The sequence below is a fragment of the Pan paniscus genome, chromosome 4 (genome assembly GCF_029289425.2).
Source record: "Pan paniscus chromosome 4, NHGRI_mPanPan1-v2.0_pri, whole genome shotgun sequence".
Taxonomy (NCBI): Eukaryota; Metazoa; Chordata; class Mammalia; order Primates; family Hominidae; genus Pan; species Pan paniscus.
Window position 1 is genome coordinate 11,470,103 of NC_073253.2, and position 27,178 is coordinate 11,497,280.

The 27,178-nt window shown below is 42.5% G+C and overlaps 1 protein-coding gene across 4 annotated transcripts in view; it reads right to left on the reverse strand.

Annotated features, from left to right (window-relative positions):
• The window catches only part of CTNND2 (catenin delta 2), a 938,532-nt gene that overhangs the window by 251,852 nt on the left and 659,502 nt on the right, over positions 1-27,178 (reverse strand). For all 4 annotated transcript variants that reach the window (XM_034959739.4, XM_034959737.3, XM_034959738.3 and 1 more), the window contains one exon: positions 13,314-13,446. In XM_034959739.4, coding sequence (XP_034815630.1) covers positions 13,314-13,446 — 133 coding nt within the window. The remainder of the gene's footprint in view (positions 1-13,313; positions 13,447-27,178) is intronic.

Genomic DNA, 27,178 nt, shown 5'->3' on the forward strand with positions numbered 1-27,178 from the left:
ACCCATCTCCTTCCACTCTGTTTTTTTTCCTTTCTCACTGGAGGTGGGAGGGAGAAGGAAGAGGTGTTTCCTTACATAAAGGCAGGCCAGAGGCCACCAGGCCACTGCCTATGTCTGTGGGCCATCTCTGCCAAGGTGACTCCTGGGCTTTAGCAGGGGCCAGTTAGGTGGCTGAAGCTCTCTGCCACCCATATCTTTGCATCTTTGGCCCTACATCTTTGATGCCTACACCTTGCTTCACCCCTTCTGCCATGCTCCTGCAGGAACACATCTAAATCCCTCCATCACTAGTCTCTTCTCTCCCCTGTGACCCTGCCCTTGTCCATCTTCCTTGAAGGGACCTTTAAGCATAAAGGAATACAGTCCTTGCTCAAAGTCTGGCTGAATCCCTGTGTGATCTCCCCACTGTACTCCAGCAGCCCAAGGCAAGTCACCAGCTCAGAAACTGAGTTGACAGCCAGTTGGGGAAGAAGATGCCAGTTTTCCTTTCTTGCTGCCTCCTACAAACTTTAAGGGCTATTCCCATCCTTAGGCCCCATCTTCCCCCAGTGTAGTTTCCTTTCCTCTCCTAGTTCTCCTGTTAAACTTCTAAATGGAAAAGATCATCAAACCAGTGAGGTCTCTACTGCCCCTAGAGAGATTATCTGGGCCCTTGAACTTGGTCCTGGGGGAGCCATATCTACTGAAGTCTCTACTCAGTGACCTCTAGAACCAGGAGAGGTGCTCATTTGGCACCTCACACAGAACTGTCACGCTGACATCTGATGCTTCCCTGACATTTGGGAGGAGAGGCCTTTGTTGGAGGAGCCCTAAAATCTCTTTAGCCTGCAGGGAAAATCTCCAAGGCCAGGACAAGCCTCTTGATGGCTACAGGATGCTAGAATCAGCTTAGGTTTAGGAGGAAAAGGAGGAGAAAGGAGAGTTAAAAGGAGCAGGCAGTGGAGATAGGAGGGTAGAGAGGTATACAATGTGCAAAAAAGAGATGCATATGGCAGCTAGTAGCAGTGGCCCACCTGGCCTGGGATCCCCTGCGTCTCATCTGTCCCATCTATTGGTAAGTAAAAACACGACTGAATTACCATGATTTGGTGTCTCTGGAGGCCTTCTTACTCGGCTTTTTCCCCTGTATTCTGAGTCCATGATTCTGCCTTACCCACCAAGTTGATCTATACCTCCATGCAGTGGTATTTGTCCTCTTTAGTTGTAATTCTGTCCCAGGCTGTTAGCAATATTGCCTTCTTATTATCTCCTCCACTGAGGATGACTCATGGTCCTTTCCACTGAAAGCACTGGCCCAATAATTCCTGAGTGTGCCTCGTCCATCATCCTTCATGTGTGAAGGACCAAGCCTTCATGAAAATGGAAAAATATATTGGCCTCTGGCTGCAATAGTGCTCACTGTGGACCACATATCACATCTCTCTTGTGTTCACAAAGGTTGTAGACCCTGAGAAGCTTTAACTTCTCCACAGAGCAAACCCCTCCACCGAGGCCTGGTACACTGACCCTCAGCACATTCCTTGCTCTCTTCTTCCTCCTTCCCTGGCTGTATTTAAACATGACAAGATTCCAAATCTTTTTGAAATAGGAATTATAGCTCTGTTTGTTAAAGTCACTACCTTCCTTCTTTTTCTTTGTGCTGACCTAACTTGTCACATGTCACCCAGCTGTTTCCTGCAGGCTGTGTGCATGACCGCTAGTATCCTGGTGGCCAACCTCACAGGAGAGCTTCATCTTGCCTCGTGTGGCTCCTGGACTCTTCCACAGTGCTGTTCTGGAAGGTTCTTAGTCAAATGCCCCTCCAGTTTCTCCCACTTACTAACATTCTCTTATTTCTGAGTCTTTCTGGTTTACTTCCTAATTATGGATTACATGTCCTATCATAAATCATTCACATCTCCTTCAGATCCAATAAGTCACCTTGTTTTTATGACACTTTCTTTGTTTTTATCATACTTTCTCAGTCATTTTTGGATTATTACAAGAGGCTACTGTAGGTTACTGGGCAGCCCTTTTTGGCTTCTTTTACATCTTCCTGGGCAATCCTGCTGTGAAGTGTGATATATGAAATGGTGTCTCTGTGGTTCAGAGCTCTAAATTGGAGTCAGAAAGTCATTGTGAGAAAGACTGCCTGTGTGTCTTGCTAACTGGCAACAGCAACAACAGAAAAAACCAGGAACTTGTCTTGACCTTTGAAGTAGGTCAAACTGCAGTGACCACCACATTCTGGAAAACAGCTGAATTTCTCCAGCATTGCAACCCCTGAACAGCGACCACCAGTAAACTATGGACGCATGTTCTAAGTCAGCCACCTCTACCAATGATAATTCTCCAAAACAACTTGTGTAATCACTCTGAGCTTCCTTTTGGTTTTCTCTTAAAATCCTCTACTCCCCTCTGTCTCTTCAGAAGCTAAATTGTTTCCTGAATTATAATTCCTAACATTAAGACCCCTATAAACACTGCCTTGTCTTCTTGAACTGCAGTTTGGTCTTTCACCTGTTCTTGGTTGACACTACCCAGTGAATTTACCCATTTCCCATCTTCTTCAGAGATTCTCTTCCTCTTCTTTTATACCACCAGCTACCCCTCCTTTGACCATTTCATAGATTCCACAACCTGGTGAAGCACTGTTTCTTAAGATGTATTTCTTTCCAAACCACCCTGCCAAAAAGCACACCCAGCTCCTTCTCCTCTGATATTAATAATAAGGCACTGGCCTATGTGGTTTATGTGATCCAACCCTGGGATATTACCTGTCTGATCTCACCTCCTACCCCTCGCCACCTCACTTGCTAGGTTCCAGCCACACTCTTTGTTACTCCTTGTTATAGGTTGAATATCGTCCCCCACAAAAGATATATTGAAACCCTAGTACCTGGGACCTACAAACGTGACCTTGTTTGGAAATAGGGTCTACACAGATGTAATCAAGTTAAGATAGGCTAGGTCCTAATCCAGTACAACATAAGCCCTTATAAGAAGAGGAGAAGAGATACAGAAAGAAACACGCCTAGAGGAGATGGCCACGTGAAGACAGAGGCAGAGATTAGAGATAAAGCCAAAGAATGCTGAGTACTGGCGGCCACCAGCAGAAGCCAGGCAGAGGCAAGGAAGGATTCCACCCTGAGTTTCAGTGTGACCATGGCCCTGCCCCTTCTCAATCTTGGACTTGTAGCCTCCAGCATCATGAGAGAACAGATTTCCATTGTTCCACATCTCTCAGTTTGTGGCACTTGGTTCCCATAGCCCTTGGAAGCAAGCACAAATGAGCACATGCCTTAGATATCTAGCTCTGAGGTACTCTCTCTGACTGCCTTCAAGCTCTGCTCCGAGGCTACTTCTCAGAGATGGCTTTCCTGACCATTTTCTACAGAATGGCAGCTGCCTCTCTTCACCCACTCCTTATTGCGGTCCACCCACTTTACTGTGTTGTATTTCCTCCATAGCCCACATTACCATCTCACCCATGATGAATGTATGCCTGTGTATTAGTCCTTTTTCACATGTCTAATAAAGACACACTCGAGACTAGATAATTTATAAAGGAAAGAGGTTTAATTGACTCACAGTTCCACATGACTGGGGAGGCCTCACAATCATGGCGGAAGATGAAGAAAGAGCAAAGGGACATCTTACATGGCATCCAAAAAAGAGAGAATTTGTGCAGGGAAACTCCCCTTTATAAAACCATCAAATCTCATGAGACTTATTTATTATCACAAGAACAGCACAAGAAAGACCTATCCTCATGATTCAATTACCTCCCACTGGGTCCCTCCCATGACATGTGGGAATTATGGGAGCTACAATTCGAGATTTGTATGGGGACATGGCCAAACAATATCAGCCTGCATGTGTTTATTGTTGCTTTCCCCTACTCATGGGGGTCTATTTTGTTCACTGCTGGATTATTGAGGTCAAAAACAGAGCCTGCAACTTTATAGCTGCTCAGTGATTATCTGTTGAATATGAATTAGTTCCACTTTCACATATCAATATATCAAGCATTTGGGTCTATATGTTGCTTTATGTTGGTATGTGCAGATGGCTCTTTGATTCTAACTTCCTAAAGGGCAGTAGTTGAATCTAGTTGTGTAAACAGTGGCTTAGCACAGAGCCACACACTGTGTGTATGTGTTCAACTTCCTTTGTTGACAATAGCAGATCTCAAAATGTGGATGATGAACAATACAAGTATTCTGTCTATAAAACTATGGAATTGGTTTTACATTTAACTGTTGGAAAGAGATTTCCTTATTTATTTTGCAGCATATGCTAAAAATAACTCATACTCCTTTGCCACCTGCTCTGTGCTGGCAGTCTACATGTGTTCTCTCTGCCATGATATGGAGTCTCAACGCAGTTTCATAGTCTGGGAGACTGAGTCTCAGAGAGGTAAAGAAACTTGCTCAAGGTCATGGAGCTAGAAAGTAGTACAGCAGCCAGGGTTCAAATGCAGGCAGCCTGGCTCCAAAGCTGTTGCTATAAGCTCAGTGGTATCCTCTCTACTGATATTTAATCAAAGAAATACAGGCTCTTTTCCAAAAATGTGAAACAATTTATGATGAAAGAAAGAGAAGAAATGATTCAAAGGTAGTTGACTGAAAAGATGAATAGCACATTCGCTCGAACTATATGAGGTAGAAAGAACTAAGAATAAAATAGAAATTATGAAGCACTTTAAGTCTAGTAGACAGGAACAAGTCTCAATTTTTTTAACAGATGAAATGTCCTAAATTTGTTGGAATAAAAAGTTATGGGGGAGGGGAAAGGTATGCATATTTTATGCACAGAAATCAATTTCTATGTTCCATACTTAAAGGTAATGTGAATTTAGCCAAAACATTAGTATAAATAATATAAGTATATTGCAACTATCTAGTCTAGACACACAGACACACAGACAACTGCAAATATGAGCTGTCTTCCATGAGTTCTAAGTGGGTATGCCTTAGGTTATATTTTTCTGGCAACTTCTAATTTAAGACTTAGTGTGGCCATCAGTGTAGGAAGCAGGCTGTTTTCCCTGACTCCACAAGGCTGGGATGTAAGCTGGACTCTCACCAGCTGTGGCTTCATCTCTTCATCATGCCTAACACATGGTATTAGAATGCCCTGTTGCCTGGGCGTGATGGTTCATGCCTGTAATCCCAGCTCTTTGGGAGGGCAAGGCTGGTGGATCTCCTGAGGTCAGGGGTTCGTGACCAGCCTGGCCAACATGGTGAAAACCCATCTGTACTAAAAATACAAAAATTAGCCAGGCGTGGTGGTGAATGCCTGTAATTCTAGCTGCTTGGGAGGCTGAGGCAGGAGAATCACTTGTACCCAGGGGGCAGAGGTTGCAGTGAGCCAATATTGTGCCACTGCACTCCAGCCTAGGCAACAGAGGAGACTCTGTCTCTCTCTCTCAAAAAAAAAAAAAAAAAAAAAAGAATGTGAATGCTCATTTTACTGCTGTGGCTTCACCTCTCCATCATGCCTAACACATGCTATTAGAATGTCCTGTTTACTTATTTTCTGTCCTGCAGGTTATGGATTTTTTTTTTTTTTTTTTTTTTTTTGAGACAGAGTCTTACTCTGTCACCCAGGCTGGAGTGCAGTGGCATGATCTCCACTTACTGCAGTCTCGTCCTCCTAGGCTCAAGAGATCCTCCTGCCTCAGCCTGCCAAGTTGCAGGGACTACAGTGGGGCACCACCATGCCCAGCTAATTTTTGCATTTTTTGTAGAGACAGGGTCTGGCTATGTTGCTGACACCGGTCTCCTGAGCTTAAGCAATCCTCCCACCTCAGCCTCCAAAAGTGCTAGGATTACAGGCATGAGCCACCACACCCAGCCAGATTCCTTAAAGACAGGATCTATATGCTATTGATATTTGGACCCTCCCACTAACACAAAGCAAGCTATCAGTACACTCTTTTGCTTTCCACTAGGACTGAAAATTTCATTTCTTTAAAAACAAAAATGTTTTATAGCAGTTAGGATGATAAGGTAATTGGAAAGATTGTTAGGAGTTAGAAAAATAAAATCAATATTGATTTCCTAGAGCAAGAGTTATTATCTTGGGCCTGTGTAAGTTTACTATATAAGATCTGTAAACACTTCATATATAAGACGGCTGAAGCTACTTTTTGATATAACAAAAAGTAATCAGGTCGAAACCTTAAATTACATCTTTATCAGTGCTGGTCACCAGACATTTCTATCAAAAAGAAAGGAGTACAAGTCAATCCTTCTCACACATAAAGTCACATAATAAAGTTTGAATTTTTGAAATAAGGCATGTTTAAAAATGAGGCATGTTAATAAGGATGGTCTATGTTTAAAAGAAAATACATTTTCCAATTATTTGAACATTTATAATTTTTGTTAGATTAACTTAAAGTTTTAAAAAGTTAATTGATTTATTAACTTATAACAAAATAAAATATTTAGCTGGGCATGGTGGTGCACACCTATAATCCCAGCTACTTGAGAGGTTAAGGCTGAGGACCACTTGTGCCCAGGAGTTCAAGGCTACAGCACGCTATGATTGCACACCACTGCACTCCAGCCTGGGTGACAGAAACAGGCCTTGTCTCTAAAAATAAATAAATAAATAGAAATATTTAAACATTTAAAAATAATCCCTATTTGCCACTTGAAAATGTGCAAACACTTTTAAACCACTAAGATACATATTACCTTGAATGCAGCCATATTGTGTGTGTGTGTGTGTGTGTGTGTGTGTGTGTGTATACACTCCTCTTTTTGTATAACTGTGTATATATACACATATATATACTCCTCTTTTTGTATAACTGTCTGTATATGAAAGGGGGTGCCACCTGCATGCCAACTCTGGTGTGTGCATTGGAAGAAATGGGGGAAAGTGCAGGCAGGAGGAACATAAATAAACTGCAATCCTCACTACCCATGAAATGCACTTAGTATCCCCAAATCAATGGGATAATCATAATATTCTTAGCTGAGGTGAGTTTCCAAAAAGAATGAAGAAAGGATTCATTAAAAATCTGCAAAAGTTAGCAACATTTAGACACCTCCTAAAAGATGCTTATAGTCCATACACCTGAGGAAGTGTCCATGTTTAATAATTCCTCTGTCTAAAGGCTTAATTTATGGTGACTTTCCCAACAATCTAGGAGACAGTGTAGATGACAGACACAGTTCAAGGAGTACTGCCATCCATCCACACTAATCATGCCTGCGCCCTTTAAAGTGGGAGGATCCACCTCCATCTCAGATATTCATTCACCCATGAATATGGACCACACAAACTTACAGTGTTTGCAGCAATCACCTGAACCTTCACTTTATTCCTTCTCCTTCTCCCATCCTCTTTAATTTTTCCTTGACTGCTTTTCTTCTGATCTTATCTCAGTCTGGCTCTGACTACTGCCTATGTGACTACACTTCTATCTCAGTTTTTAAAAACTTGCTGATCTACAAAGTAATTAAAGCTAATGTCCTACCCTGGATCAGAGAACTCAGTGGAATTCAAACTCTGCCTTAGTCACTGGAGATTGCTGAGCTAGATCCCACCCAGCCCTCCCTCCTCAGTTCACCTCACTGCTGGGAGGGTGATATGGTTTGGTTCTGTGTCCCCACCCAAATCTCACTTTGAATTGTAAAAATCCCCATGTGTCAAGGGCAGGACCAGGTGAAGGTAATCAGACCATGGCGGTGGTTTCCTCCATGGTGTTCTCGTGATAATGAGTGAGTCTCACGAGATCTGAGCATCTGACATTTCCCCTGCTTGAATACATTCTTTCTCCTGCCCCCGTGAAAAGGTGCCTTCTGCCATGATTGTAAGTTTTCTGAGGCCTCTCCAGTCCTGTGAGTCCATTAAACCTCTTTTTTTTTTAATAAATAACCCAGTCTTGAGTAGATTGGTACCAGGAGTGGGCTGTTGTTGTAAACATACTTGAAAACATGGAAGCATCTTTGAAACTAGGTAATGGGCAGAGGTTGGAACAGTTTGGAGGGCTCAGAAGAAGATACGAAGAAGTACAAAAGTTTGGAAGTTCCTAGAGACTTGTTGAATGGCTTTGACCAAAAAGCTGATAGTGATATGGACAAGGAAGTCCAGGCTGAGGTGGTCTCAGATAGATATGCGGAAATTCTTGGGAACTGGAGCAAAGATGACTCTTGCTATGCTTTAGAAAAGAGACTGGCAGCATTTTGCTCCTGCTCTAGAGATCTGTGGAGCTTTGAAACTGAGAGAGATGATTTAGGGTATGTGGCAGAAGAAATTTCTAGGCCACAAACCATTCAAGAGGAAGCAGAGCATAAAAGTTTGAAAAATTTGAGGCCCGATAATGTGATAGAAAAGGAAAACTCATTTTCTGGGGATAAATTCAAGCTTGCTGCAGAAATTTGCATAAGTAACAAGAAGCCAAATGAACGTTAATCACCAAGACAATGGGGAAAATGTCTCCAGGGCATGTCAGAGACCTTCAGGGCATCCCCTCCCTTCACAGGCATGGAGGCCTGCGAAGGGAAAAATGGTTTTGTGGGCTTGGCCCAGGGCCTCTCTGCTCTTTGCAGCCTCAGGACATGGTGCCCTGCGTCCCAGATGCTTTGGCTCCAGCCATGGCTAATAGGGGCCAAGCTACAGCTCAGGCCATTGCTTCAGAGGGTGTGAGCCCCAAGCCTTGGTGGCTTCCATGTTGTGTTGAGTCTGTGGGTGCACAAAAGTCAAGAATTGAGGTTTGGGAACCTCTGCCTAGATATCACAGGATGTGTGGAAATGCCCTGAATGTCCAGGCAGAGGTTTGTTGCAGGGGTGGGAGCCCTCATAGAGAACCTCTGCTAGTGCAGTGAGGAAGAGAAACAAGGGGTTGGAGCCCCCACACAGAGTCCCCACTGGGGCACTGCCTAGTGGAGCTGTGAGAAGAGGGTCACCATCCTCCAGGACCCAGAATGGTAGATCCACTGACAGCTTGCACCATGTGCCTGGAAAAGCTGCAGACACTCAACATCAGACTGTGAAAGCAGCTGGGAGTGGGGCTGTACCCTGCAAAGCCATAGGGCAGAGCTGCTCAAGGCCATGGGAGCCCATCTCTTGCATCAGCATGGCCTGCGAGTGAGACATGAAGTCAAAGGAGATCATTTTGGAACTTTAAGGTTTAATGATTGCCCTATTGGATTTCGAGCTTGCATGGGGCCTGTAGCCCCCTTGTTTTGGCCAATTTCTCCCACTTGGAAAAGATGTATTTACCCAATGCCTGTACCCCATTGTATCTTGGAAGGAACTAACCTGTGTTTGATTTTACAGGCTTATAGGTAGAAGAGACTTGCCTTGTCTCAGATGAGACTTTGGACTTGGACTTTTGGGTTAATGCTGAAATGAGTTAAGACTTTGGGGACTGTTGGGAAAGCATGATTGTGTTTTAAAATGTCAGGACATGAAACTTGGGAGGGGCCAGGGGTGGAACGATATCGTTTGGCTCTGTGTCCCCACCCAAATCTCATTTTGAATTGTAATAATCCCCAGATGTCAAGGGTAGGACCAGGTGGAGGTAATTGGATCATGTGGGCAGTTCCCCCTACTGCTGTTCTCATGATAGTGAGTGAGTTCTCACAAGATCTGATGGTTTTATAAGTGTCTGGCATTTCCCCTGCTTGTACTCAATCTCTCTTTTGTAGAAGGTACCTGAAGAGGTACCTTCTGCCATGATTATAAGTTTCCTGAGGCCTCCCCAGCCATGCAGAACCGTGAGTCCATTAAACCTCTCTTCTTTATAAACTGCCCAGTCTTGGGTATTTCTTCATAGCAGCATGAGAATGGACTAATACAGAGGGGAACTGAGGAGATGGTCTTAAATCCAAGTTCACTAGAGCAGCAGGAAAAGCCAGGGATGAGGATTTTATCTGCTGACTTACGGAAGCAAATTCTCAAAATTGCACATACAAGATCTGGTATCATTTTGAAAAAAAATTGATGTTCTTGGCTTTATTATATGAAAACCGTACAAATCACAGGAATAAGGAACAAGAAAGGCATGATTTATGACCCTCTGCATATAGAAGATGTAGTTCTGCCCTTCGTTCAATGGCCTACCCATTGTGTGAGCAAAGTCAATATGAATGATGAAATGTAGACTGAAGGGCTAAATCAGTTCAATAAAATGCAGTAGAAAGACTAGAGGACTGAGTAAATTTGGAAAGGCTAGTGCCTGCAAAATTAGTATTTGGACAACAGGTAATTATAAAATTCAATGTCTGTGTATGAAAACACGACAGGCAGCCATCTGTCACAAAGGTAGAACCAATTACTAACAGTTTGATCTTGGAGTGAGGATGAGAGAACAAAATAGATCTGTGTAGAATCCTTATTAGAGTTTATGTGTCTGTGTGTGTGTGTGTATGTGTGTATGCACATATGCACGCCTCCCTATGTGACTGAATGGGAGAAAGAAAGGGAAACTCTGGAAGCTTCCTCTGTGTTTTATTTAAGCCTTTTGCACTTCCCATGTTCCTTTGGCTAACGCTTACTAACTTCAATCTCATTTTGTCAACTCGGGATCAGGGTGTGCACTCAGTCATATACCACCCTTCCCTTCCTTCTCATCCCAGCCTCCCAGGTCCCCTGGGAACATTATCATGGGGCCTGGAAGTGTTTGCAGCCTTTAGAAGGTAGCATGGAGGGCTGCCATCAATAACATGAACTGCTGCTAGGAGTGCCAGCTGCTGGGGGCCACCCCAAACAGTGAGAAGTGATACAGGCAACCTTGACGGCACCCACAGCAAAATTAAAAAATAAACAGAAGCACACATATGTACACACACGCAGAGACAGACACACACACATACACACACAGAGACACAGGCACACACACAGACACATGTACACACAGAGACACATATATACACACTGACACTTAGAAATATACATAAAATAAAACAATAACTTTAGTGTCTTAACTGTTCCTGGCCAAAAAGAAGGTGGATGAATGCACATTTCGCTACTAAGCAGTTTGTATATGTTAAGTCATTTAATTCTTGCAAAGATTCTACAGAGAAGATATCAGCATCTTCATTTTAAAGATTAGAAAAGAGGCCCCAGGATAATCAGGTAGTTCAAGGTGACTGAGCTGGTAAGCAGGAAAGCCAGCCCGGGAAGCTCATCCATCTGCCATGACTCATGTGCTGGTTGCCCCTTCACTGGAAGGCCTGTGTTCACCACAGTGCACTGTGGGTCATTCTGATGTAGCTGGAAACAAGTCTACAGCTGCTGTCACTACAGCTCTTATCAGGTGGCATCGCCACTGAGAGGCCCCAAGGCTGGCCCATGGATCACGTTTACAGAGCCAGTTAGACCATGACTTCAGACTTCCCTGGGCCATGAAGCCTGCATTGCCTGGCCGGGTGACTCCTTGTAATAGAGTCTGACTCTATCTCTTGATGTTTGACTTCTGACAGCTTTGAAGCCTCACCCTTCCTTCCTCTGCCCCACATCTGAGCAAGCTGATAAAACTCAAGAGCTTCCTTTTTTGGTATCCGCAGGAGTTTCAACCCGTACAAGGCCCAGTCTGCATGTGAGAACCCACTTCCTACAACCATAAAAACTCCACGACAGTTTCCTTTCCATAAGCTTTCTCAAGACAATTTTGGACATGCCTGGGAGCCACTGTGCTTGACCCAGAAAGCCTCACTGTGTAAGTGACACCTTTTCAGGCCCTCTTGGTGTGTGAGTCATGCCAGCAACCTTGGCATCAGAACAACCAAATTTTGGGTGGGAGCCCATCCCACTTCGGTGGGGCACTATAACACTCTTGAATCAATTCATGCTAACGATGAAATGAAATGCTTTCATGACCTTCAGAGAAACCCTCAAAGTTATAGTATTCAAAAAAGAAGACTGAAAGAATAGTTATAGTCTTCAAAAAAGAGAAAAGCTATGGTCTTCAAAAAAAGACAACATATGATGATGGTATGTGATCCCCCCGTCAGAAATCTGTCCTTTATTTTGCATGGCCATTTTTTTTTCTATTAAAAATAGAGAAGGACTAAGTTAACATATGTTTGGGACAGGAATCACATAACTTTAATGCATTTTTAGGTCACTTTAACAGTTGGTATTTTTTCACATTTAAAATTTTTCTTAGATGGACAATATTTCTCTATATCTAAACTTTGGCACTGCTGACATTTGGGGCTGGGTGATTCTCTTTGGGGGGCTGCCCTGCACTTTCTGGGATGTTTAGCAGCATCCCTGATCTCTACAAGGGATACCCACAGCCTCCTCCAGCTGTGACAACCAAAGATGTCTCCAGATATCAAATGTACCTTGGAACAAAATCACACCTGGTTGAGAACCATTGCTCTATATTCATTCCACAAAGAAACAGGACTTTCCTGATAAGAACAAACATGGACCATGTTCTTTGCAGTCCCAGGGGAAGAGAGATGGAAAAAATAAAAAGCCATGAGGCTATGTATATCCCAATGCAAGCAAGCAAAATCTATAATAAATTGCAATTATATCTTCAAATCTCTCTTTCCACTCTTAAACTAATTTAGACTCATCCCCAGAATTGCTTACACGCCGTAAAGATGACTCGTTATAGTTTATAAAATCTTTTTTTAAAAATTGACTACTCAGTTCCTTATACGCAAATGCTTGTCCCTTGTCCAAAAAACTTAGATTTGGCTGCAGTGACCACTGTGATTTTCCAAAAATATCACACAGCATAATATATGCACTTCATGTATCCCAAAAACACAGAGCATGTTAACAGTTGTTTACATGATGGACATGGACAATAGTCTCCTTAATGGAACACATATCCACATTTAATCCATTATTCGTTTGTAAATAGCACCAAACACTTGGTTATAACACAAAGCCAATTTAGTGCCTAGAGTCCTTATCCTGTCAATGAGTTCCTCAGGAAGGACAGGTCATAGCTTATACTGACTATAATAATTTTATTGTAATTTGGAGATAACAATTGATGCTTAGTATGTCTTTAGGATTTAGGGGCAGAGAAAACTCCCAGAGTCGGAATTGGGAAGAGAAAGACAAATCACGTTGCAAGTATGGCATTTGACAATCCAGCCTCTATTAATAACTAGCATACACTATTGGTCCTCCGTTCCTCGGTATTCAAATACTAAAAAACGAAGAATGCATGAACAGGCATGCTAATCAATTAGATGAAACATGCTATGTTCTAGTCATAAATATAGATCTAAATTTTAAAAGCATAACTTCAGTTCTCCTAATTCTTTTCCCCATCAACATTAAGAAGATCTAAGTGCTTATGAATCTGACACCAATCATTTCAGAATCCAAGGAGCACTGACCTCGGCTTTAATTTTGTTGTCTCCAAAACAGAGGTGTTGCAAGTAGGCTGCTGCGTTAGACTGGACCGAGGGAAACTGGTGCTGCAACATCTGAATCACTTCCGGCAGTTCCGGGTCTCTCCATCCAAATTCTCTGAACAAAAGGAAAGAAGGGGGGAGAATATGAGAGAGAAATCCTACCACACTGTTAACACATGGTTAGCTCGTGTATGAAATGTACCTGACTCTAAAAGAAAATATTTCACAAATGACTGTTCTGGTTTTCTTACATGCAGACCCATTTAAGGGGATTTGGAAGAGATTCCCTTGAGTAAATAGTTTTCTTTCTTTTCTTTTCTTTTTTTTTTTTTAGACAGAATCTCACTCTGTCGCCCAGGCTGGAGTGCAGTGGAGCGATCTCAGCTCACTGCAAGCTCCGCCTCCCGGGTTCACGCCATTCTCCTGCCACAGCCTCCCAAGTAGCTGGGACTACAGGCACCCACCACCAGGCCTGGCCAATTTTTTGTATTTTTAGTAGAAATGCAGTTTCACCGTGTTAGCCAGGATGATCTCGATCTCCTGACCTCGTGATCTGCCCACCTCGGCCTCCCAAAGTGCTGGGATTACAGGCGTGAGCCAGCGCGCCCAGCCTAGTAAATAGTTTTCAAGTGCAAACGTGTATACTACATATATTGGTTTTATAGATTATATATACAGATCAATCTATCAACTGAAGTTACATGTTAATAAAATTATGAAAAAATAACCTAAAATAGCATATGATTTTAATATACACATTTTCATTTAAGCTTGAGTGGATTATTCATTTATTTATTTTTAACTTTTTTAAGAGATGGGGTCTTACTGTGTCACCCAGGCTGGAGTGCAGTGGCATAATTATAGCTCACCGCAGCCTCAAACTCCTGGGCTCAGGCGATCCTCCCACCTCAGCCTCCCAAATAGCTGGGGTTACAGGCGTGTGTCACCATGTCCGTCTTAAATGGATCAGGTATAGAGGTCATATCTATTCTAGTATATTGTTTCAACAGTCTGATTCAGGCACAGGATTAAGCTAAATTATCAGAGAAGAGAAAACAGAATTGGATGAGTCCAATCCAAAATGTTGTGATAGCAGCCAATGTTTGTATCATTATTATTTTTATTACTGTTGTTATTTTCACAATCTCTTCTTTAAAAATAGACAGGGGCCTACATGATTCTCTGGGGATAAAAATGTAATAACATAATGACTTTATAAAAGGAAATTATTTATTTAAAAAGCTAGAATTATTTGCAGAATGTTAATACATTTTATGCATTGCACTTTTTTTTTTCCTGTCTCCTGCTTTTTACATCTGAGCTACTCCAAGAAGCTGGTTGTCATCTTAAGCAATATGGTTTAAAATATTTAAGTCCATTCTAAAACATTATCTTGATTGTACTGTCATACAAAGAAATATTCTTTTATTAAATCTCTCCACTCAACCAGTTAGACCATGCTGCTAACAGGACCAACTGTATGAATTCTATCCCTGCAGCAGGGAACCCATTTTTAACAGAGAAATAAAATAGCAACCTCCAAGACCACAGGTAAAAACTTGACCCCACAGGCCACCAAAGGGCACTATTTATCCAAAGGACAGGCTGGAAGAGAAATGAGCCAGTTCTGCAACCACCTCTATTCCTCACGAAACAACTCAAAAGCATACATCCTATCAATGCCAGGTCGATGCTGTCATCTGGGAAGAGAAGACATGAAAAATGGGACAGAGAAGGAACAGACAAAGGTTAAAAGTGTCCTCAAAGATTTTAACCTCTTCTCTTTATCTTTCCTTTATCACAACTGGTAGAGGTTGTCAAGCAAACCTTGAAACATGTTGGTGCTTCCTTTACAGCAAGTGAATAAAATATGAAATAGAATACCTCTTGAAATGGCTTCGTTTTTATTGGAAAGATAAAGCATTCTATTTAATGTGCACTGAGCATTTTATAAATTTACATACAGTCAGACATTATATATACACACTCAGATATATATATACACATTATATATATACACACAGATATACATACACACTATATATACACACACACACATACTCAGAAAGACATACAGTATAATAATATACTTGTGAAGAAACCTACTCAAGTGATTGCTGATAATGAACAAACTATTGAATCCTTCTTGGCTATGTGATCACAGTAGAAAACAATCATAGAATTAAAAATGTAAAGCCTGTTTTTCTTTCAAATTTAATTTCTTTTGTTTTATAATTCTAAACCATGTCTGCAAGGCTCAGATAGCACAGTCCTTCTTATAAAAGTAGCCCTCTAGAATTATATTCTTTATGCAAATTAATTCAAAATCTACTAAATACCTGTAAATTAAAATTAGGAGTGTGGAGACACTGGATGGCTAAGATGAATTCAGGTAAACCTATGCTTTCGGAAAGTGATTAATAAAGGATTCATTTTAATCTGCTTTATTAACCAGTCAGGAATTGCTCTATTAGGTGATGGCTTACACGGCATATGCCAAGTGCACCTTTTGAACAAGAACCCTAGGGAACAGGTTTAGGGGCTCTTTGCACACATGCGTGCACCTGTGCACATGTGCTTGCACACACCCTCCTCAAACTCAGACAGGAAGGATGAACATTCCAAAGACTCATGAGTGCAGAAGGGATCCACGTCCCTCACACTAGGTCAAAAGAAAGGCTGCTGCCAGCTCTGCCCTGTCCCCAACCCCAAAACCTCTGGAATCCCAAGCATCCCTTCCCTCCCCACTTCTGTTCTCCCAGACCTCACCTTCACTCTGCTGACCTGCAAGTCTCCTTCCACTTCCCAATCACCACTCTTCCCACCTGAGGCATTTAAATACATTTAAATACGCAGATACGCACACGTGATTGTGCTACTTTCCTGCTCCACACCCTACTATGGCTCCCACCATCCTTGAGAGTCTAAGACACTCCCATGACCTTGGAGGCCTTGCTGGGCTCGCCCACTCCTGCCTTGCAGGCTTCTGCCTGGCCCTGGCCTGCCTCTGCTCCTGTCCTCCTGTCCCCTGGCCTGCCTGGCCCAGTGGCCTCTCACCCAAATGTGGGGCCTCAGGCTGTTTACAACTTCCTCAGGGAATCCCGTCCCAACTCCTATCCACACAATGCCCAGTGGAGGATGACACCGTCATGCTGTGGGCCATGAGGTGACCATCTCTCGTTTCACTCTGGTAGGCTCTGAGGCCAGGGCCCCAACTCTGTTGGTCATCTTTGTCAGCTGGCTCCTACAGTTCTCCCTGACACCAGATGGACTCCACATAAACGTGTTTTGAAAGAATGAAGGTGCTAACGAATGAAGAAAGGCCTTGGACAGGGACAGTGTTTCCACAGTTCTACCAGTGACTCTCAGAAGAGCAAGAGTCATTCCTAGATTAGCCACACAACACACACACACACCCCCAACACACACACCCAACACACACACACCCAACACACACAGACACTCTCACACACACCCAACACACACTCTCACACACACACAACCAACACACACACTCAAACACACACCCAACACACATACACCCAACACATTCACAAACACCCAACACACACACTCTCACACACCCAACACACACACTGACACACTCACACACCCAACATACACACACCCAACACACACTCACACACTCAAACACACACCCAACACACACACTCAACACACACACTCACACCCAACACACACCCAAAACACACACACCCAACACACACCCAACACACACACTCAAAACACACACCCAACACACACATATACTCAGCACACACACACCCAACACACACACCCCAACACACATGTACATACACACCAAACACACACACCCAACACCCAACACACTCACCCAATACACACATCCAACATGCACACACAGACACCCAACAAACACACACCCAAAACACACATACACTCAGCACACACCCAACACACACATCCAACAGACAAATACACTCAGCACACACCCCCCAACCCCCACACACCCAACACACATACACTCAGCACACACACCCCAACACACACCCAACACATACACTCAGCACATACACCCCAACCCACACACACCCAAAACACATACTCAGCACACACATCCCCAACACACCCAACACACACACTGAGCACACACACACCCCACATACAACACACACACACATACCCAATACATATACACCCACATCATGCACACACACCCAACACACACACCACACACACCCAACACACACACACACCCCAACACACAGGCGCACACACCACACACACCTAACACCCAACACACACACACCCAATACACACACCCAACATGCACACACACACACCCCCAACACGCTCAAACACACCCAACATACACTCACACACCCAACACACACAGACACACACAGAGGAGTCCTTCTCCATGCTGCTAACCTGAGCAGCCTTCTCTATGCCTCCATCGCATCTCACAACTCTGTGGCTTAGACTCTCCAGTGGCTTCCCACTGCACTTAGACAACAATCTGTGAGGGTGACGTGAAGGTGCAACATTTATGGGGAGCAACTCTGGGGCACAGTGAAAGGGAGTGAAGGAGAAAAAGCCCAGATCATTAAGCCAGACAAGACTGGAAGGTGAACGTAAGTTCGCATTCACATCCTCTGGCCTTAAACCAGCTTCCCAGAAATTGGGTTGGAGTTGATTGTGTCTCCAGGCAGTTGACTTCTGGTTTATTCTAATTGGCAGTCCCTCAGGACTCAGTCACTGCAGCAGTTACCCACTAAGAAAAGACTAATCTTTTCAAATGTTCTCCTCAATTTCACAAAATAGATGCTAAAAGAGCACCCTCCAGCAGAAAGTCTGGGGGAATGATTTATCTCCAAGGCTCTTTTTCTATAACAGTTTTGTTTCGCTTAGATGAGATTCCGTTTGGTTTTCTTTTTGCTGATCATGGAGATATACCCCAGAGAAATAGCAGCAGGCCTGCAGAAAATAGTCTGTCTGGATCATTTTGGCCAGAATTCAGTGTATAGTATGGTTTCTTCACATAAGGTCTTAATCATTAAGGACAAAGAGGATCCTGTAAGACAAAAAAAGTTCTGGAAAGAACAAATACCAGAGGAGGGAACAGCACCTGCCAAGGTGTGGAGTCACCGGGGGTGGGGGGTCGGTTATTTGGGAAAGGGGAGCCATTCAGCATGTCTGGGGCATGGCTCTGAAGGGGATGGGGGCCTCCAGAGAGGACGGCTGTCTGGGAACAGGGGGAGTTGGAGCAGGGGCTGGAAAGCAAGTTTGAGATGAGATCATGAAAGATCATTCATTCAAATACAAAAAAATCTGGACCTGGTCTGTGGATACTATTGTGAAAAAGAAATCGAGTAAGATTTGTTTAGAATTACACAACAGGAAGATAATAATCTCCAGTAATAATGTGAGCACATACTAAAAGTCAGTCGCCAAGATTCTCTGGTCACACACTTTAATGTTCTAAACCTTAACGAACATTGTGTGGTTTATTTTCATCTTACATAAGAGGCAACTTAAGGTGTTATTGAACTTAAGTGATGAAGCTGGAATAAAATTCTAGTTGTCTCTTCTCGAAGCCATAAATATAGCCATAAAACTATGTTGCCTGCTATAATCATTCTGTTGAAATAATGTCTAAAAAGTGATTTTTAAAAGACAATGTCTAAAGAATAAATAGCGTCTAAAACAGTGCCCCTCCGAGGACATTTAGCAAAGCCTGAAGACAGTTTTGGATGGCACCCGTGGAAGGCGCTGCTGGCATCCAGTGGGTAGAGGCCAGGGAAGCAGCCAACCTTATGCAGTGCACAGGACAGTCCCCACAACAAAGAATTATGGGTCCCCAAATGCCACCAGAGCCCGAGTTGAGAAGCTCTGGTCTCAACATGTACTGTATTTGATTAGTTTTGTTGAGCAAGGATGTTGTAAATCTTTCCCTCCTTGACTGTTGTACTAGAATGAGCACAGGATTTGGCATCAGAATACCTGTGAACAAGTTCAGAATTTGAACATCTGGCTCTGTCCCTTTTATCCCATAAATACAGGACAGTCCCTTAGATCTTGCTGGCCTTGGTTTCCATGGATCAATATATAAAGAATAATACCACCTATTTTACTGCATTTCTCTTAAAATGCCAAAATAAAATAATATATATGAAAGTACTTGATCAACTACTAAGAGCTAGATATTTTCTAGTAATTTTTACTTTAAGACTGCCAAAAGGGATACATTTCTCTTAAAATCTATGTAATACCGCTGAAGGTTTTATAAACCTTATAACCTTTCACTGATATGTATTCATTTAGACATTATACTTATTTGAAGAACTCTTAGTGTAAAGGGAGACACTGCTTTAGCTAGCAGTACAATTTGCCCTTTCAAAATAATTTCCTTTCTTCCTAACTCCCCTTGGGAGGCAGTGTGCTAGAGTGGGAAATGGTCTTTGGATGCAACCAGACCTGGTTCGAATCCTGCTCCGCCATTAACTGTCTCTGCAGCCTTGGGCTTGGGTCTGAGTCTTGCTGGCTGGCAGGGAGGTGCTCACTGTGTAGATGAACATCGAGTCCATCTGTCCCACTGAGATAAAAATTCCTACCTGGGAGTATTATTGGGATGATTAGAAATAATATATGTGAACCCCTTAGAGCAGTGGCTGGCACCCAGCATGGGCTCTCTAGAAATGTCAGGTATTGCATATAACTAAGAAGAGGAGAAATGAGAACCCTCTACAATTTCCCACAGTAGCCAAACTTGTAACTCTCATTTGTGACTGGGCTTCACTTTAGAAATGTTAATGGAAATGGGGATATGCAAATGTAACCTTTTCTCCATTAAAACTTGTCACACAGGCCCACAATATTGTGAGTAAATCCTCACTCTTACATGGGCTATCTGAGTTGTTAAAATCACAATGCTCAGCACAGCTAAACAGCCAACAGTTCATGACTATGTTCAACAGTTCATGACTGTTCTGCTGGTACGGAAACCAAAAAGTTGATGCATTGTCACAATATCTTATCAAGCTTCCCCATTGAAAAGAGTCCCAGGACAACTAGAATCCTCACAATTTCACACTATTTTCAGCAAAGCTTAATGGTGGCAGACATGGCTCACTTTGATTGCAGTCTAAACTATTTCCATTGAGGGCAGGGCTGTGTGGACATTATTAAAATGTATGATAATTTTAATCCTTTAGAAACTCTAAACTCAAAATGTTTTAAAGACTGTACCGATTTTGACTTTCATATTTAGAGTCAAGAGGAAGTAGGTGATTTTGTTTTTCATTTGGGCTTGTTGATGTAGTTAGGAAGGGTGCAGGGGTGATGGTCATAAGAAAGTTAGATAGATTTTTTTAAAGAACAAAATGGAGATATTTACATTCTTGTTGACCAAAGAGAACTTATTCAACAATTAACATATAAAAGTATTAATATCTTAATCCTCATTCCTGGATAGTTTGTAACCAAAAACAAAAAGCTGTCCTATACAATTTTTTTTTTTTTTTTGAGACAGTCTCACTCTATTGCCCAGGCTGGAGTGCAGTGGTGCAATCTCGGCTCACTGCAACCTCCACCTCCCAAGTTCAAGTGATTCTCCTGCCTCAGCCTCCTGAGTTGCTTGGATTACAGGCAACCACCACCACACCTGGCTAATTTTTGTATTTTTAGTAGAGACAAGGTTTTGCCATATTGGCCAGGCTGGTCTTGAACTCCTGACCTCAAGTGATCCACCCACCTTGACCTCCCAAAGTGCTGCAATTACAGGCATGAACCACGGCGCCCGGCCTGTCCTATAAAATTAATCACATTTTTTCAAAACACCAACATGGCTTTTATATAAACAATAGCACTAGAATTATGACTATCCGGAAAGTAAGCTCAATGGTTATACCATTTTTAAGGAAGAAATGGCCTTCTCCAAGCATATGCTAAGAAAAATTAATTCCCCAAACTGTATCATAAACATTAATTCATTCAACCATGATTTCTGGTCCTGGCCTCATGATGGAGCAGCCACAGATCTCCCTGGAGACGTGCTCAGCTCATGGGGGACTAGAAGGTTCTCCACCCAGGCAGCAGCTCCTCCTTCCAATCAGATATTCCCTTCTCATATGAAATTTGTATTATTAATTATACCCAAGTTTTCACAAAAGATTGAGGCAACTCAGACAAATTATATATGAGATGAGATGACAAAACGGAAATGAAAAATCAAGTACACAAAAGAGAGAGAATTCAAATGTTATAAACACAGGGTCAGCATTCATGCCTGATTTGCATCAAATTCGATTATTTCCTTACAAGTAGCCCTGACAACAGGAGAGAAATGAACAAAGGCGAGAAGGGGCTATTCCTGTTCATTCAGTGAAAGCACAGAATCCCCACTGGGAAATTAGGGGGCAGGGATCTGAGACCTTTTCTACCTGTCCCTATATTTGTGATAAAGACTCTGGTTAGGACACTGGGAAAGACTGAAGAGTGGCCCCCAACGTTATCCAGGTCCTAGTTCCTAGAATCTGCTAATGCTGCCTTCTATGGCCAAATGGACTTTGCAGATGTGATTCAGTATCCTGAGATGGGAGATGATCCCCGGTTATCCAGTGGGCCCTAAATGCCATCATAAGTGTCCTAAGAAGAGGGAGGCAGAGGGAGACTGGACGCAGAAGAGGGCAATGTAACACTGACGCACGAGGCCATGCTGCTGTGCTGAGCATGGAGGAGGGGGCCACGAGCCAAGGGGTGCAAGGAATGCAGCTCTACAAGCTGGAAAAGGCCAGGACAGTTTCCCCTAGAACCTCTAAAGGGAGCCTGGCAGTACAGACACCTTGACTGCAACACAATGAATTTCTGTTGGATTTCTGGCCTCCAGAACTGTATGAGAATAAATGTGTGTTGTTTTAAGCCACCAGTTTTGTGTTAATCTGTATTAGCAGCAGCAGGAATCTAACACAGAAGCCCATCTGACCCCAGGACACGGCCCTTTTAAGCCTGGAAAGAGACCACCCCACTAGGGCAAGAAGGTGAGAGAGGCCAAGAAGCACCACCTCTGATTCCAATTTGGAGAGTCTTCGATGTGACTTTTGATTATGAGGCCGACTCTTCCATTGATTTACTCTGACTTTCTGACCACCTCTTGTTCATCTAAGAGTTGGAAATGCAATTTCCCTGAGCTTCGGCTTATTTCAGTAGGGCCCAGTAGCTTTCACCTCTTGCCATGTTCCTCCAGGCTGCCTGCCTGTTTTGTCTAAGGATTCAGTCAGGAAACCTCTCACTCCTCCAAACAATGTTTAATGGCCACTGCGTGTTTGTCCAATGGAATACAGTGTTGAATGGAGCAAAGGTTCCTATTCTTGGGGAGCTGACTTTCGATTGGTCACTGGTCATTAAAATTATTAAAAGAGCAGAATGTACTATTTGTCAGATAGTGATACAAATGTAGTGGGTTGAAGAGTGTCTCCCAGAATTCATGTCCTCCTGGAACCTTAGAACGTGACCTTATTTGGAAATAGGATCTTTGCAGATGTAATTGAGGTAAGGATGGAAATGAGATCCGACTGGATTGGGGTGGCCCCTGAGTCAAAAGAGAGTGCCCTCATAAGAGACAAAGGAAGACACAGACACAGAGAGAGGCAATGTGAAGAGGAAGGCAGGGGCTGGAGTGATGCAGCCACAAGCCCAGGGACACCGAGGATTCTGGGCACCACCAGAAGCGAGAAGAGGGGCAGGACTCTCCCTCAGCACCTCTGGAGAGACGCTACACTGCTCACACCATGATTTTGGTCTGGCAGAATCAATTTCTGTTGTTTTGGGCCACCCAGTTGGTGGTGCTTTGCTATGGCCACCACCAGGAAACTCATACAAGTTGGATGGGAAAGTAAAGCCAAGTAGAGACAGGGACACGACAGTCTGTGTGTCTGTAGGTGGGCGGGGGGTGAGGGGTGGTTATTATAAATACAGAGGCCAGGGGAGACTGCTCCAAGAAGGTGACACCGGAGCTGAGTGGAGGGAACATTCCAGAACAGGAAAACGGAAGTAACAAGCCTCTGAGGCAGGAGTGTGCCTGGCATGTCAGACAAGAGGTAAGAAGGTCACGGTGTGAAGAGAAGTGAGTCCCGGGCCCTACTGGGAGACCAACAGGGGGCCCTGATGTGTCCGACATCGCAGGCCTCTGGCTTCTGCTCCAAGACATAGGGAAGCCACTGGAACGCTGGGATCTGACTCACATTCTTAAAAGATCCCTTTGACGGTGGCTGCCTGGATGTGTGCATCTATTGACTCTCATAAACTGCAGGCCTAAAATCGTGCATTTCTTGGGTATCAATTATACCTAGATGATGCTGAGTTCTGGAAAAGGCCCCCGCTGGATGCTAGGTTAAGAACAGATTCTGAGGGGCGGGGCAGGAGCTGAGAGCAGTTGGGTGCAGATGGTGGCTCAGCCCCAGCAAGGACAGAGGGTGTTGAGAAGCACAGGCAGTCTGGATGCCCTTTGAAGGTAGAGCCTGCAGGAATTCCTGGAGGGGTGCATTTGAGTGTGAGAAAAGAAAGAGGCCCTCTGTGAGCCCCTATGCAAAGCCTACTCCACGCCTCCCACCCATATCACTGGGGGCCTGGGCCCACTGCGCAGGTTAGTCAGGGAAGGCCACCTTGTGGGGACTGTGGGGACTGGGATCTCTTGTTTCACAATTAGAAGGAACAATTTCAACTAGCAAGTTTTCTCCTGGCTGGTAAAGTGAAGAGAGAAAACAGTAAAATGATGAGAAAATTGGCTATTTCTGAACTATTATGGATACTAAGTGCCTTAATCTTAGTCAAGCAATGGGCTTCTTCTCTGAATTCAATTTATTAGAAGTTAGGGGTGAGGAATGATGTAAAATGATTAGCCCCAATTTATGCTAATAGTTATCAAATTTAATTACATGTAGCTTAAATATTAACAAATTTCTGCTTCTATATAGAATATTTAGGTCCTTTAGAAGACATAAATATTCTTAAAGACCATTAGATTACAATGGATATCATCAATTATGTCATAATACCTATGCAATATCCAATTAACTTTAAAACAGCATTTATTCATTCATTAATGCAACTAGACTTTTTCAATAAGAATATGCTACAAAATGGAAAAAATAACCTCAAACATGTAAGAATTTAGTTGCCCTGGAAATTCTAACAGGTTCTGTCTGGTGGTAACAGCCCAAGGGAAAAAATACAAATTAGTGTCCATAAACTTTACCTTGTAAAGCATGATGACTTTATAGAAAATGTTTATGTTCACCACTATGTATCTTTTTTAAAATTAACAGCCCGTGATGTTTCTTAGAAAATCACCTGGAGCTGTGAACCTGGAGCGTAAATAAGAGGGAAGGGATTTGAGGCCCAAAATACTCGGATCAGGAGATTTAAGAACATTTGAGCAGTGGTTTTTACTTTGTTGATATCAGGGTAAGATCAGAATTTTGCCTCAGGATTAGATTAAGAATTTGAGAAAACCACAAAGGCCTTGGTCACCCTCAAAATGTTTTATTATACATACACATATATATATATGTGCATGTGGGCACATGTGTATGTATATGTGCAGATCTGTGTGTATAATATATAGTGTGTAGATATTATATATGTATAATACATATAGTATGTGTGTATGTTTGTACTTATGCACACATATAATGCATATATACACATATAATATACATATTACAGGAAACTTGATACATAGACTTAAAATACATTGTGTATAAACCATAGACTAGAGCACACTTTCTTATAAATTAGGTAACCATACCACTTGACAATTGTCCCTGAGAAAAATATAAATGGTGCACTTGATGAATCTCTTTATGAAAACTTAACTTCTGATAGAAGCCACAATGATACAGGTAGATGCATTCTAATAACAAGAACACCATCTCTTGAGATTCCACACTAAGCTCTGTGTTTCTGGAAGTGAGAACCTGTCCCGAAGTACCTGTCACAGTGTCTTTACAATGTGAACCATGAACACATACTTTGGGGCTGATGGTTTACCGGAGTCTAGTCTTGGCTAGAACATGATTTAACAATATCCATTTTTGGTTTTCATCATCATCACCTTATCTTAGTTCTTCGAAGAATGCCAACTTAATTTATCTCAGATAATATTGAGCAGAGATACTTCCTCTAAAGAAAATCTTAATAGAATCTAACAAAATGTGGTCTAATTTGGTCTAACATTTGGTCGCTGTGCTCTCCAAAGCTGTCAGCCTCTAGTACCAAACACTGGTTCCTGCCCTCAGATTGTAGTGGGTAACACACTGGGAGCAGAATTATCTACCAGAAAAAGCCTGTTATCTAAGAAGGAAGAGGGTACTCCTTGTTCTTGTTTTATGGGTTCATTTCCTGATAGGCCATGTGGCGTGGCATTCAGGAAGAGTGTACTTCAGAAACAAGCTGCTAGCAATGTCACTGCCATCCAACCGAGGGCATCAGGATCACACCTGTGTTTGAACCAAGTTGGGCTTATTGCTCGTAATAAGAAAGGACTCACACCATGGGAAACCATGGGACATATCAGTAAGAGGGCGTTGAATAGACTGACAAAATTTGACTTGTTTTGGGTGTCTTGGGAAGATTCAAAGGAGCAAGGCTTTGTTCTGGATTGGGTGCTACAAGGATGTAGGGGAAATTTCATGGTCGGGGGGCTTGAAGAATCTTATCTAGAAGGAGAAAAAACAGAGTAATGTTCAACCTGTGATTGGCCAAGAATGAGCAGTCATTCATATCAGCCAGGCTACTGTGAGTTGTGTGGTCATTTTTGTGGTTTAGGGACCATCATATTTTCTATTCATATTTACCATTCGTATTCATATTTGACACTTCAGTATAATTTTTGAGGAATGACTTCATGGATTACATTAGATTGTTTTAACCTGAAATACATTAGGAATGGGAGGAAAGCTTTTGAGTGTGGTTATTTAGCCGCTAGAATAGTACAAAAACAACAACAAAAAACCCAAAAATCTAAAGCCATTTAATTAGATCTACAGTCATTAGTGTCCATGTCAAAAAAAACCAAAACACACTCATCTATGTGTATTGCTTCACTTTGTCCTTAAAGAAATCCTAAAGAACATATGAATATTTGGGCATATTCTTAATATGAGGATATAAAGGGCTGCAGTGTCCAAGTGTCCAGTCATAATTATTTCTCATTACTAGACATTAAAAGCAAAGCAATTCCATAGGGATTTTCTTTGATCATATTTCAGAGTACTTTGCTATAAAACTTTTAACTTACCTCCATTTCCAGAGTCTGCATTTCTTTAAATATAAAATGTGGAGAATATTTTCACCCTTCAGTTTGAATAAAATAACCAACAGTGGACCATGGGTGAAAAGGCTGTTGAAAGGCCCAACTATAGGTCATTGTCTTGGATGATTCTATATCTGTACAACTGAATACATAAGCAAGTTTTGTTTTCAAGTGCAACAATAATAAAAAATAACGTTGATTTCAATATAATGGTACCCAATTACCTTTCATTTCTACCCATTGATAAAGTCTTAGACTAGCCTTTTTCTTACTTCTGTGTCTGCTCAACTCTAAGTAGAATGTGTGTAATTAATTTGAAAATTAATTGAAAGTTTGCAGTGAATTTAAAGAGTGTTATCTTTCATTGCTGCCACAGATCTCTCTCTCTCTCTCTCTCTCTCTCTATATATATATATATATATATATATTTTTTTTTTTTTTTAGAGACAGGGTCTTGCTCTGTTGCCTAGGTTGGGGTGTGGTGGTGGATCGTAGCTCACTGTAGCCTTGAATTCCTGAGCTGAAGTGATCCTCCTGTCTCAGCCTCCAAAGT